We start from the raw sequence: 15480 nt of genomic DNA on the forward strand, positions 1-15480 counted from the left end.
TATTTAAACAGTCAAGTTTACCACAGTAAAATGGTAAAAACTGTAGAGTACATTGTGCCCTGTATCAGCCAGGAGCTGAGAGGTAGGAGAAAGCCTTTAATTATGCATAAACCTAAAGTTAATATACTGTAAGCTAAAGATGTTATGTAAGAAACTGAAACTCTGAAGCTTGTGTTGAGCAAAAGGGGCATTTCAATTAAATAAAGCCTTGTTTCCCTGAATTTCACATAATGACAAATGAGGCCTCGTTTGTCTTTTCCGGAATCTGAGATTTTTCTTCTTAGTTTTTAAAAAATAATTCTGTCCACACGACCTAGATTTTAAAAATATATTTGTTGGCATGAAAACGCAAAACCTGGAGTGTCTTTAATCAACAGGGGGCCAATCAGAAGTCTAGACAAAACTTCATAACCTGTTGCGCTTTGTAGAAGTCCGACGGGTCTTGTCCGAAACCGCTGTCGCAGTCCGCAGAGTCTGTGTCATCAGAGTTTGGTACAGCACAGTATGTAGCAGCAGTGAGCTTAGTAGTACATTCATCCACCTCTATTCATTAACATAATGTGTGAGTAACTGCGCGTGTATGTGCACGCATGCAAAAAGTCCAGTACGCAACTTTAGCACAGTCACTAGTTTACTGTATGTGCGGCCATCATTGCACAGAATGTCCTTAAAAACAAAGCTGACATCAAATCAAGGAGACTGACACACAGACGATTACTGTACATCATCAGCACAAGGTGAGGTTACAACAAGCCCAAATCTTTATTTTCCCTGTCCACACGACACCACTTAAAACAGAGTTTTGGAAAATCCTTACTCTGGACAGAGTTTTCCAAAAGCACTGTTTTTAATGACCAAAACTGTGTTTGCGTGTGGACGAAAGGCGAAAACCGCAGAGAAAAATCTCCGTTTTTAAAAACACCCGGCTACGTGTGGACAGGACCGGAGTCTCATTACTAAGATCGGCACACTGTGCCCTTCGAGTAAGCGGGACACTTGTACTGAAAGACTTCCCCTATTTGGGAAACATTTCTATTTAATTTCTCCAAATTGGATAGCTACTTTAATAAATTGCTAGAATTTAGTCAAAGTCGTGTTTCTCTATTTTAAGAGGGTGGATGTGTATTTTGTTCTTTACTTATTTTTAATATAAATGTTCAGAGATGATAGTTAAGCCACAGTAATCGTAAATAATACAACTGCAGTTACAGTAAGAAAGCATTTAAAATAAATGTAAGTAAATAGTTATTAGTTAAAACCTTTTTCAAAGGCAGAAAAAAGTTTTTGAAATGTTTTAAAACTCACATAATTTTATGTGTGTGTGTGTGTGTGCGCGTGCGTGCGTGCACATGTACTGTATATGTATAAATGAATGCTATATTACTTGCAGCTACAGTGAAACCTCAGATTACGAGCATAATTCGTTCCGGAAGCGGGCTCGTACTCCAAAACACTCCCAATAAACCAAATTTAATTTTCCCATAAGAAATTAGCGCAGGCGCTGTGTGAGGCTAGAGTAGAGACTCTTACTTTCAGCCCCTCCTGTCTCCCCCTTTTTATCTTACACAGTAAAACTTTCTTCTTTCGTCTAAATTAAACACACACACATTTACAGAAAGACTGTTGTTCTCCTCTAAATTATTAAAGCTTCTCCGCTTTATTTTAATGTTGCTTGCGACAGCGTAACAGCCTGTTAATTCATGCTCGTGTAATGATGAGATGGACAAACTGGTCGATTGTCATGTTTTCCGAGGCGAGGAGACAGACGCAGATGCAGGAAGAACTTTGAATCGATGTTTATTGAACAAAAACAGCCCCAATAACACAAAAAAAGGGGAAAAGACAGGGTGTCCAGACAGGGTCTGCAGGTAGTCGGCGAAAACAAACACGAGGCGAACTTAAAGAACAACATGCAAACAGCACCGCATAACCGGCGAGCTGAGGATTCCCCAGCAATGATCCTCCAACCTCTTTTAATGGTTGGAGTGGATGCCGACCTTTACCCCTGCAGACACCTTTCAATCCTATGCCAGACAAACAAAGAGAGATTAAAACACCCAAAAACACTAACAGAAACAACAGTGCACGGACAGGTGGCTACGGGTTCGTCTGGTTTAAATAGACACACAGGGGAATGACACAGGTGACCTTGATTCATTGATTAAGTGAAACATATAACAATACAGACACACTAGGGGGAGACAAAGCGACGGCTGAGTAATCCGGGGAACCTGATCTAATTCCCAGGGACCGTGGCAGAACAGGTGTTACATCGATGCATGCCCGTTCTTTTATTTGCGGCATTGTTGGGCTATAGTACAAACTTTCGGGTGAATCCTGCACTTAAATCCAACAAAAAAAAAAATACTGAAGAACAAAACTCAGGCTCTATATCCTAGCTTACATCTAAAATTAAAATTAAAATTTTATTTGTCACATACACAGTCATACATAGTACGATATGCAGTGACATGCTTATACGACGGCCAGTGACCTTAAAAGAGAATTAAAGCTTATAATAAGAAATAAATATAAGTAAAAGAAATACGATAGAAAAATTACATTTAACTAGGATAAAAATAGAAATTAAAATAGAAATATTCTATACATAATAGAAAATAGAAATAAAAATAGAATATACTGTACAATAGAACATTTAAAAATTTGAAATTTGGTGAAAGAAAGAGTGTGGGTCTGCAAATATGCATAAAAAGTGTCTTATTAAACTTAAAGTGTCTTTGTGCAATGGTCCAGAATGTAAACATGAATATGTAAGTGTAGGTGTGCGTGAATGTGTCCATAGTGTCCATGGATGTTAGAAAGATTGTATTAGTTCTGCATGGTGTTGTGGTTGAAAGACCTTATCGCCTGCGGGAAGAAGCTCCCCCTCAGTCTCTCTGTGTTGGCCTTCAGGGACCGGAATCGCTTTCCAGACCGCAACAGAGAGAACAGTCCATGGTTGGGATGGCTGAGGTTCTTCACGATCTTCCTGGTCATGGTCCAGAACCGCTTGCTGTAGATTGAGTTCAGGTCAGGGAGCTCGGTGCGGATGATGCACTCAGCTGATCGCACCACCCTCTGTAGAGCTCGTCTGTCCTGCATGGTGCTATTCCTGAACCAGGTTGAAATGTTTCCCGTAAGGATGCTCTATACTGTATTCTGCAGGAGTAGAAATTCCTGAGTACCTTGGAGGGCAGTCTGAAGTCTCTCAAGCGTCTTTGGTGGTAGAGACGCTGCCTGGCCTTTTTTACCACGGTGTTGATGTGACAAGAAAGAGAAAAAACGTTGGCTCAGTTGTGATCACATGACGCTCGGTGTAAAAACAAGAAGCGCATATGTGATACATGATACGCGGTGCTCGTAAACCAAGACAATGCTCGTTTTTCAAGTTTAAATTTATTAAAAATCTTTGTTCGTTTTGCAGAACACTCGTAAACTACGTTACTCGCAATCCGAGGTTTCACTGTACTGTACCTGCCCACTAGATGGCCGTACAATAAGCTCATAAATTAAGTTTCATGAAATTAACATTTTGGTGAAATTTTCGACTGGAAAGCTTCGACACCTAAATGAGGCTTTATCTCACCATCACTAAATATATGCTCCTTCTTGTGCAGACCAAAAAAAAAAGTGTGTGGGATAAAGCGCAACTACAAATCTAAAACAAATAAGAATAAATAGTTGAATAAATAAATGAATGAATAAATGAATATTAAGAAAGAAACAAAACATAACCAATAAAGCGTTTTCCTTATAAATTTCCTTAAATAAAGTCCTTCATTGTGAAACCCATTATAAGCCATCTTTGGCAACACTGCCCTCTATTGTTGGAGGTAAAGATGACATCCACTTCTGTACTTTGGGAATTTGATGTTCATTCACATGTGTGTTCCCGCAGTCTGTAAGCCACTGTGCACGATGGACGCACACTTCTCATATCTTTGACGCTGTTTAATGAGTTATAATTAGTGGTTGATATATATATTAAAAATTATAAAAATATAAAACATTTTTTCTAACCATACAAAATGATTGTAAAATAAGTAACATTTTTAAGAACAGTTTTATTAACAAAATATAAGCTTAATTAAATCAACTTAAGGCCATTAAAATCACATGCATTTAAACATGCAATTGTCAAAACTATCATTTGATTCTTTCCATGACTTTCATCTGGAGAGAATTATAAGAGTAGAATAAAAATCTATATATACATTAGTAATTAAATAATTACATTTAATAGTAGTAAAGTTTTGTATGACTACTTCTTTCTCTCTCTCTCTCTGTCTCTCTCTCTCACACACACACACCCACACATGCACGCACGGACGCACGCACGCATGAACAAATCATCAAATTACTATTATGGCATTTAAAAATCTATTTGGTCCCTTTTGTACTCAAGCATGTAGGTAAAGCCACACAGTCTAATTAAAAAAGTTAAGAATAAAATTACACAAATAACCCATTTTTTATAGTCATTAAAGCGGTCAGTTTTCCAAAACTCCAGTGTTAAACTGAATCCTTTGTTTTCATTACATCTCTGCTGAGAGGATCTGTGTGTACAGTATGTATCATAACTTCAGTTCTTTTCTTTTTAAAATATTTCATGGGCTGTGCTTGAACTGTTCTCTTGGCCATTGCAAAAATGCAAACAGCGTGAAAAATTATGCAAACTCGTAAGAGCTTGGTAATCAGCGCGTTACAATACTGAATTCTGATAACTGTTATTAGTTCAAGGTGACCATACATAGAGAGTTTTCATATTATTATTTTTTTTCATGACAAATGTTACATAATACGTTCAGGAGGATGGTGGTTTTACAGAGTGGATGGTTTTTGTAATTTTTTCCATAGGGAGGATGATATCCCTCAGCATCCGCACCACCCTGCCTAAATCAAGTCCAGGTTATAACTAACCGAATGATGTATTATAGGCATGTTCTCTATCACCAACATGGAACTGCAGGGACACCAGCATCTTCATCACAAACTGAATATAAAAAGAAAAATGTGTATTAATAACCATGAACTGGACTGTGGTACTTCATGATCAACAGCATGTAATCATCTCTAATTCAAGGGAAACATCATCATCTCCTGTTTATTATTATTCATTCAACATTTCTTCATTCTTAGTAACATCTGTGTTATAACAGAAACATGAGAGATATTTACTCATCACATCACTGCTCTTATCCAATCACAGGCTTTGGAGCTTTTTAAATAATCAACACTACTGAGTCATTTAGCTCTTGTTCTACATTAATATTTAAGTGCAGACTTTAAGAACAAGCTGAGGTGAATTTTACAGGAATGACAGAAGACACGGTGTGGAGGTCGGATGCTGGAAGAAGTGTCAGAGTGAGGAAAGTGGCGGCTTAAATACAATATTTGTAGCAGAAAAGTTTTAAGAGAATGAAGTTTGCTTTCAGAAACAGGGAAAAGCAGAGATCATCTTGTTTAGACAAAAGCAGCAGTATGAAGTCAGAGATAGCAGGGTGTCACAAGGAGACGAGCTGTTCATTTACAATCACTCTCATGCACTCATTTGTGACATTTTGTAGACTCTGACTGACTCCCTGTCTTCTGACTTCACTTGGATTTAAAATCAACTTTACTGAACACAAAACATTAAAGCATTAAAGCATATTGTTAGAGAAAAACATTTAAATAAAACAGTGATAACACTTCTAACCTACTAATCTCATATTTATCAGAACTAAATAGGAATGTGCAAACTAAAGGTTAATTATTTTTATAATTAGTCTTTTATTATTTCAACAATAATACAAAAAGGTCATTACTCACCTCAGTGTCTGTAGTTTGTAATGTTCATCATCCTTAAGAGCAGAGAGCAGCTTCTTTCCTGAGTCTCCTATTTTATTATTCAAGGACAGATCCAGCTCTCTCAGGTGTGAGGGGTTTGATCTCAGAGCTGAAGTCAGAGTAGCACAACCTTCATCTGAGACACTACAATCCCACAACCTGTAGAGAGACACAATGACACACTCTTCATCACCAGATTTTAATCTTCATTTAAGACTTACTTTAAATTTGATTACTCACTCATTGTTTATACTGTTTTATCCTGTATACAGGCTCGTGGGGAACTGAAGCCTATTTTACAAGCGTTAGAGCATGAGGCGGGGTACACACACAAACACGCACTGACACACTCATTCACACACTATGGGTAATTTGGGAATGCCAATTAGGCTAATCTGCATGTCTTTGGACTGCAGGAGAAAACCAGAGTACCTGAAGGAAACCCACCAAACATGGGGAGAACATGCAAACTTCATGCACACAGAGGTGGGAATCGAATCTGGCTGAGAATCGAATCCAGACCGTGGAAGTGCAAGGCAACAGTGCTAACCACTAAATCACTGTGCGCCTATTTTAAAGCTGATGTGTTTGTAAAAATATTTAATTATTTGGATTGACATCACCCGTTTATTCTAATTAACAATGTAATAAAAAAAATTATACTGAGTCTCATATTGTGTTTCTCTCAGTGTTCAAGTATTTTACAGTATATTGCTGTAAAGTAAAAGTCTAAAACATGGTAAAAGACAACAATTATAAATTAAAAGATTATGTAAAGTATAAATAATTACATTTAAAAACAAGTAATATTTATGTGTCTGCATCACTCTCAGTACATCTGTGTAAGAAATCAACGATCAGCATTAAAACCGAAGATGGCGGTGACTTCACAAAAAGCAACACAAAATAAAAGCAACATGAAGTAACTCCACATTCTCTAAATTAAAACATACAGTAGTGATCATGCACTGTGATCTCCTTTCATACACACACCTTTTGATCCTGTTCTCAACTTCTGCTCAACTTTCAGCTCTGTTTTACTGTTTGTGTCCCAGGTGCAGTTTGTGTGATTAGTTACAGTGTTTTAGTAAATTTCACAGTCATTTCAGACATACTGCAGTCACATCAAGTCATGTTTTGCTCTGCAGCTTCTCACATACGTACATCTGACCCAAAGACTCTGTGACAAATCATCAGTGTGCAGTGAAAAGAAACAATCTTCCTCCTCAGGACATTGATGATCAACCTAAAACTTCTGCTTCAGTCTCTTTATTAGAGAATGTGTCTTACTGAGGAGCAGGTCATGTGACTCTCAGAGAGATGATCTTACCCCAGTGTCTCCAGTTTACAGTGAGGATTTTCCAGTACAGCACAGAGACGCTTCACTCCTGAGTCTCCTACTTTATTATTAGACAGATCCAGTTCTCTCAGGTGTGAGGGGTTTGATCTCAGAGCTGACGTCAGAGCAGCACAGCCTTCATCTGAGACACCACACCATTTCAACCTGTAGAGACACAATGACACACTCTTCATCACCAGATTTAAGACTTACTTCAAAGCTGATGTGTTTACAAAATTATGATATTATTTAGAATAAAGTCACTTGTTTATTCTAATTAACAATGTAATTCAAATTATCATCTTATATTTTGCTTCTCTCAGCAGATGTGTGAATATTTACAGTACGTATATTACTGCAAAATAAAGAAGTAAAAGTGTAAAACTCGATGGAAAACAAAATCATAAATTAAAAGATATGATGTAAAGTATAAATCATAACATTTAAAACTAATTCATGTCTTATGTAAGCCAGAATATTTGCTGATTATTTATTGTTTTTATTGTTTTATTTGTTTATGATTAATTTCCAATGTTGCCATCATCCACTGAACCAACACTGTGTCAACATTGGGCCAACCTATCTTTGGCCCCACCAATGAGCCAACATTGGCCCAATGGACAAAATGACATTAGGCCAACCACTGATGCCCACAGTGGCCCAACGTATGCACTGCTGTTGGCCCAATGTTGGCCCTTAAACAGTGTGCTATCTGGGATAGTTTCTGCAACTTTAGAGGGATTTGAGGAACTAGATGGCTCAGAAGTTATGGATACTGACATTGCTAAGAGCAGCTCTTCATTTGATCACACCATATATCATCATGGGGAAGATGATGATGCTAAAGAAGTAAATGATGATAAATAACTTTGTATGCAAAGGTACTTTGTATGCATTTATTGTCATTCACCTTCCTGAGAGACAAAGTGGTTGTACTAGGTGTTTAATTTGTAGTTTATCATCATAATGATTACACATATATTTTCTTAGTTTTTAATAATTTCATCATGTTTGCATATATGTTTCATGTTTGCATATACACATATACGAGTCTAATTAAATTTTAATATCCAACTTTACCATTATCTACTGAGCCAACGTTGTCCCAACATTGGGCCAACCTTGTAATTATTTACTGAACCAATGTTTGGTCAAGTGAACAAAGGTTTGGTCAATTTCCCATGAATGGTTTTAGATGAGTTTCAGAAAAAATAAAAGTGTAATGATGATGATGATGCTAATGAGAGACAATGGATAGTGAACACTATGTGTCTCCTATGCTTCTCAGGCAGGCCACACAACCAGGTAATAAAAATGTCAGTGTGTGTGTGACAAGGGGTCGTGTGTCTGGGTCTTTCATCAACTCTTCAGCAACCAGGTCATACGGATCGATGTTTTGAATCTCTACAAGTTCATCAAAATATCTCTGCTTAGCACCAGCATTTAACTTCTCCCAGTAAGGTCCCTTTTCTTTAGGTTTACAGTTCTTCAATTCGAAAAAAAAAAAACACCATCTCACAAATTTAAGAACATAACAAACCAAAGATGGTAGACCCTTCCCAAATAGCAGCACTATATTAAAACATTGTGATGCAAGTCTGTATGCTCTATATCAAAACATACAGTAGTGAGCATGCAATATGATCTCCTCTCATACATACACCTATTTAACCTGTTCTCAAATTCTGCTTCAGTCTCACTTTTAGAGAATGTGTCTTACTGAGGAGCAGGTCATGTGATTCTTAAAGAGATGATCTTACCTTAGTTTCTCCAGTTTACAGTGAGGATTTTCCAGTACAGCACAGAGACACTTCACTTCTGAGTCTCCTACTTTATTCCAGGACAGATTCAGTTCTCTCAGGTGTGAGGGGTTTGATCTCAGAGCTGAAGTCAGAGCAGCACAGCCTTCATCTGAGACACCACAATCACACAACCTGTAGAGAAACACAATGGCACACTCTTCATCACCAGATTTTTACCTGCTTTTAAGACTCACTTTAAAGCTGATGTGTTTATAAAATTATGTAATTATTTAGGATGACATTACCTGTTTATTCTAATTGACAAAGTAATTTAAAATGATCATACCAAGTCTTATAAATAGTTTTTCTTAGCAGATGTGTGTATATTTATAGTATATTGCTGCATGATGAAAAGAGTAAAGAATAAATTATTATATTTAAAAATAATTAAAATTCATGACTCTGTGTCACTCTCAACACATGTGACAGAAATTACCATGCCAACCGATCAGCAGTAAAACCAAAGATGGCAATGTTTTCCTAAAAAGCAATGCGTATGAAGAGTAATGTAATTCCACATTCTCTATATTAAACATACAGTAGTGATCATGCACTGTGATCTCCTCTCATACACACACCTATTGATCCTGTTCTCAACTTCAGCTCTGTGTTACTGTATGAGTGTATTTGAGTCAGTGAGTTTATTTATAGATATTCTTTATTTATGACAAATTGTGAAATAATACAAGACTATTTAAGAGCTCAGTGAAATAACTATTAATAAAGACTGCATGGTTTTAACGTTGCTTATATAATACAGATCTGGCAACCCTGTTTATAGCAGTTAGATGGAGACGAATGTTCACTGACAAAATAAACATTATTTCAGCTTTAAGACCAATAAAATGTTTCTCATTTGCATTTCCCTGCTGCTTTTAAACCCTACAGCTCACACACAGTGCATTTAGTTTGTGTCCCAGGTGCAGTTTGTGTGATTAGTTACAGTGTTTTAGTAAATTTCACAGTCATTTCAGACACACTGCAGTCACATCAAGTCATGTTTTGCTCTGCAGCTTCTCACATACGTACATCTGACCCAAAGACTCTGTGACAAATCATCAGTGTGCAGTGAAAAGAAACAATCTTCCTCCTCAGGACATTGATGATCAACCTAAAACTTCTGCTTCAGTCTCACTATTAGAGAATGTGTCTTACTGAGGAGCAGGTCATGTGACTCTCAGAGAGATGATCTTACCTCAGTGTCTCCAGTTTACAGTCAGGATTCTCCAGTACAGCACAGAGACACTTCACTCCTGAGTCTTCTACTTTATTATAGGACAGATCCAGTACTCTCAGGTGTGAGGGGTTTGATCTCAGAGCTGAAGTCAGAGCAGCACAGCCTTCATCTGAGACACCACAATTAGACAACCTGTAGAGAGACACAATGACACACTTTTCATCACTGGATTTAAGACTTTGTTTAATTGCTTCAAATATGATTTGTCTTTGTCTGTTTGGTCAGTGTAATTAACACTGACCAAAACATTAATGCTGTTTAGTGACACTAGTCAACAGAGATTATAACAGGAAGTAAGGAACTGTGCAGACTCACCATATGGATAAAATATGTGTGTAATAGTTTTCATCACTAGTGTCACTTTATTTTTGACTGCAAAGTTAAATGTGCATATATTTGGGGCTTTAAATCTGTTTATTTCTTTTATGTGGCTTGATTCTGAGCTTTAGCAATACAAATGTCCATATTTGTCATACCACACCCTTAGGAAGCTCTCTCTCTCTGCACATGCACTGAATTTGGGGAGGAATGTGTGGATGGCTGTTTGGTGTCTTGCCAAAACTTTTCGCAAGATAGTGTTTAATGTCTCCCTATGTTTTAAACATGCGTTTTCAGTGGCAAACAATAGTTTTTGAGCGGGACACTTTTGAGAGATGGCGTAGTGTCAGGTGTTTGCCAGAGAATGGACTACAGGTGAAGGAGATGCTGTTAGTGGTGGGAGAACTTGTTGGTTGTGAAAACATCTACTTTCCTTCCCTAAGTGAATAAAGTAATTTTTTTTGTTTCCCTGACAAAAACAAGCTTCGTCAATACACTGAATCGTGATATTTTATATATCCCAGAACTATACACTACAGAACAGCTAAATTGGTTTCTATAGCTGACAAAGGGAAAAAGAAATGTGCCATTAACAAACGATTTTCTAGACAAGGCAAAATCAGTGCAGCATGAAAAAACAAACAAAAACCTGACAGTGCTCTTACCACTGGGAAGATTCAGGTTATGAAAATGGACATTAGCTCCAGGAAAGTCAATGAACAAGCCTATGATCTATAAAAACGACTAAAGTGTGTGAGGTTATTAACATGCCTGAGTTTTTTACTGGACTGATGGATTAAAATGTAACCAAGCCCGTAGGGGGTTAGGATTATTGTTGGTGGGTGGGGTGGGATTTATTTTAATTTAATAAAAGAAAGAAAATGTACATATTTAAATAACCAAACTAAACCATTGCATGTGTTTTTTTAAATAAAATGTTCTTTTTATAATGCAGAGGCTACTAAAGAGCATATAAAAAGGAAAAGTCTTTCTCTCTATCTCTTACACAGACACCCTTAGGACCAGTGGGAGGACCACTTTGGTGGACTTTCTGTCCTACAGTTTATATATTTTCTTTTTATACATTCTCTTTGTTCAACAGCTCCAGATTGACTTTTGCATTTCACCTACATTTTGTTAGTTAGTCTCTAACAAAGACTTTAGGTTTGTCAGAATGTACATTAAGCTGTATATTATGCTCATAGGTCTTACAGGATTATTGGTATGTGAATGAACATCACATACTGTAGAGATGGCGACGAGGAGTCACAGTTTCTTCCTTAACCACCAATATATGAAATTCATAACAGGCAACAGAGGAATTCATGCATTTACCATTAGACATCATAACATTCATCATGGTATCACCAATGCATTTTTAATGCTTAGTTAAAAAAAAAAAATGCACACTGGCTACAAGGACATGAGAGAAAGTTCAGCATGTGATAAACCCATTGGCTTTCAAGAAACCCATCGTAATCAGATCACAAGTCTTGTTTTTGTTTTTCATTTTTGCTTTTTCATTAAAAATAGTTGGTTTTATCAATGCATTTTGTAAATAGAATTTTCACTCATTAAAAATGTAATTTTCTAAATAAACCATAAAGTTTTAGGGGTGCTGTGGGGGCGCTATGACTATCCTAGTAGTAGCTACAACAGCCCCAAGCTCCTACAAAACAACACCCATAGTTACTGTGACCTTCAAAGAGATAATCTTACCTCAGACTTTGCACTTTACTGTGAGGATTCTCCAGTACAGCAGAGAGAGTCTTTACTCCTGAGTCTCCTAGTGTATTGTAGGACAGATCCAGTGTTTTCACAGTCAGTTGTAGTTCTCTCAGATTGGAGGTTTCTGAGTTGAGCGCTGAGCCCAGAGCTAAACAACCTTTCACTCCAACTTTATCACACCTGATACTGAAGGAAATAAAATAATACATAATAAATAAAAAGGTACCTAGTATCTACGGTCGGGTTGTAACAATGAAGCTTCAAAAGGGATGTATATATATTTATTATAAAAGACAAAATATTTAAAGGACACAATAGGTATTTGTAATTACTGTAAAGTTTACTGTAATAGTAATATTACTGCATTGTAAAAAAAATCTAGCTAGATAGGTAATACTATATTGTTGGCCCAACTTTTTTAATTTAATTAAATTTAAAATATTTGTTGAGAGAACAGGTAACACTGTGTTAGGAAGCTAAACATTCGTAACCATATCTATCTTATTCCCCACTTTGTCCTGACTTTTCCTCAGCTAGGGAAAGTTTGAGAAAACCCCAAAAAGTTTAACAGTTAAGAGCTTCAGTACTCGCCTCGGTAAGTTAAGGGATATAAAAATGTCCGCATTAGTTTGGCTTCAGAGTCGCTAATGCTCATCTATGAGTGTTATATCGGTTCACTTATCTGTATGAAAACCTAATTAGTTAATTTTAAACATCACTTCAAACCTGTAGTTACTCCTGAGAATGAAAAGAAAAGTAAAAGAAGTAAAACCCTTAAAAATATCAAACTGTTTTAAATATGAAACGATGCATGGCTTTAAAAATCATGAGTATTCCAGAAACAGTGTTTTACACTCTGGTGATATTAATAATAGTCTTATTTATATATTTTACTTTTTATCATAACTAGATATTCAGTGAAATTTACAAAACTCCTTTTGTATTTTTAACTAGAGCTCTGCTGTGGGGGATTGGGGACGGGGGTTGATGGTTGGTCTTTTGAAGCTACAGGAGGAGCATCAAGAAGCTATTGGAAGGGACTGTAGTCTTTGAGGGTCTGCGTGACAATGCAGCAGCTTTAGGAGTGATGTTTGTTCAGGTCTGTGCTTTAAACATTGAATTCCAAAAGGACTGGACATACACCTATAAAGTCATCCAAAGGATAATTATTGGAATTGGAGAGAAACTTTTGTTTCCATAGAGACTCTTTTTTTTAATACACAAAGTAGTATTCAAAAGTCAAATATTTTCTAGTTTTTAAAAATGGTTATGATGTTGTAATGTGAAAGACTCAGTAAGATACTGATAGGAATCTAGTGGTCTCCAGGTATTTTACTGATTTTTAAGCAAAATAGACCATGCATTCTCCTGTTTTATGCAGTTTTTTTTAAGTAATGTTAGTGTGTTTTGATTGTCTAAGTATTGTTAGGCCAACCTGCTTATATAGAAAAACAATCACTTTAACAAACTACATCAATGGGAGACAACTTAATTTTTTGAGTAAATGAAAAGTCGGGCTAAGTCAACCCTAGAGAAATATAATTAATTGAGCCCACAACCAATACTACTTGAGCTGACTTTAATATTTGAATTACAAGTTAAGTCAACTTAATATTTTTAACTGGGTACACAATGTGTCAAATAAACAGCAATGTGAATTGATTGGCCAGCAAATTTTTCTAAAAATTGAGTAAACTTATAAAAGCTGTGCAACTTGTTACAATTTTTTTTTTTTTTTTTTTTACAGTGTGGTCAGTTTACTTTAAAGCATGCAACAGGTAATAAGTCTTTTGTGCATTGTTTCTTTGAGTCACAAATATGTTAAAAATACAGTATAAATAATTATAAAATAATGTAAAATCATTAATGGTATTAACAATATTTCAATATTATTAAAATGATTAATAGCAACGATTCTCTTTCTTCTTAAAATAAAAAGTGGGAGGAATTCCCAGGAATTCATGGAAAACAGATACGTAGCTGGCTACATCTACAGTAATAAGGATATTTGGCATTAATAGATAATAATGAGTCACTTAGCTTTTTATGTAAATTATTGTGGTGGAGTAAATAAAATATTTAAAAATGTGATTCACATCACACTGTTGGGTTGCTTTTGCTATAAATACTAAAAGTGCTGCATGATTAAACTCAATGCAAAAAAAAAAAAAAAAAGAAAAAAGAAACTTTTCCGTTTCCTCCCTTTTGTGTATGCAGTAAACCTATGGGTGAACACGATGATTTAAGAATTTAATTAAACATGAATATAAAAGTGGCATTTTAATTCAAATCCAACATTTTAATGGTTAGTGATTGGTGCATGGGCGTCAACTCGCACGTTCTGTAATATTCCATTATCATTCAGACTGCCATTGTTTTAAAGCCCTTTACTAAAGCATTCTCTGGTTAGTAAGTAAGTAAGTAAGCAAATAAAAGAGAAATGAATAAATAGCTTTATATAGATATAGAATATATATAGAGATAAATAACATAGAGAAAGTATAATATGACATACAGTAAATAAAAAGAAAAGTATCAAATCCAACTATTAAGTCTGATTTAATTGCTATCATTAACCATTTTTATCTATTTATTTTTTATCTATTTTAAGCAGAGACATCCGCTCTCTTCTTAATTCATCTAAACCTTTCTACAGTACTTGCCAACAGCACACACAGTTTGATAAATTCACGCCTATCCTGAATGAAAGGTGAGAAGAGATTCCGTAAAATCTTCTGATACAATGCTTGCTCTGAAGAACTATACTCGACAAGAATATAGAGGATAAGAATCATATTTATAATAAGATAATTAATTAAATAATAAAATTATATTAAATAAGAACTTTATCTAAAAGCCAGATCGACAAATTACTCATTCACTGCTGAAGTAGTTAAATATGCTTTTACTGTAGATATGTAGGTTATATTTTAAAAGTACAATCGCAAGTAAATTACAAACTGCATGTAATGTTGTAAAATATAAATAAAACAGTATTAGACATAAATATATGATATGGTTGTATAAAAATGTAAAAGCTCAATGAGTGTTCAAATGTAAAGAAAACGCAATTATTAATTTATTGTGTATATTTAACTTTATTCAGCCGTTTAAGTTATATGAAAAATAACTTTATTAAAGATTATTTACTTTTGTATTCTTTTTTTTTTTTTAAAGTTAAAAAAATACAATATTGTTTCCAATGCTGAAGCAAACATAATTTTGTT

At 35.5% G+C, this 15480-nt stretch overlaps 1 protein-coding gene across 6 annotated transcripts in view; it reads right to left on the reverse strand.

The window, feature by feature from the left end:
- Window positions 1-1492: 1492 nt before the first annotated feature.
- LOC128533809 (NACHT, LRR and PYD domains-containing protein 12-like) overlaps window positions 1493-15480 on the reverse strand; it is a 30371-nt gene continuing 16383 nt past the window's right edge. For 3 of the 6 annotated variants that reach the window (XM_053508067.1, XM_053508068.1, XM_053508066.1), the window contains exons 7-12: window positions 12245-12439; window positions 10166-10339; window positions 8929-9102; window positions 7160-7333; window positions 5812-5988; window positions 4048-4993 (exon numbers count right to left, since the gene is read on the reverse strand). In XM_053508067.1, coding sequence (XP_053364042.1) covers window positions 4987-4993; window positions 5812-5988; window positions 7160-7333; window positions 8929-9102; window positions 10166-10339; window positions 12245-12439 — 901 coding nt within the window. In that variant the 3' untranslated portion in view covers window positions 4048-4986. Of the gene's footprint in view, window positions 3243-4047; window positions 4994-5811; window positions 5989-7159; window positions 7334-8928; window positions 9103-10165; window positions 10340-12244; window positions 12440-15480 lie in introns of those variants that run through there. The other 3 variants (XR_008361379.1, XM_053508069.1, XM_053508070.1) reach the window with 3 other exon arrangements.

This window comes from Clarias gariepinus, chromosome 12, assembly GCF_024256425.1.
Source record: "Clarias gariepinus isolate MV-2021 ecotype Netherlands chromosome 12, CGAR_prim_01v2, whole genome shotgun sequence".
Taxonomy (NCBI): Eukaryota; Metazoa; Chordata; class Actinopteri; order Siluriformes; family Clariidae; genus Clarias; species Clarias gariepinus.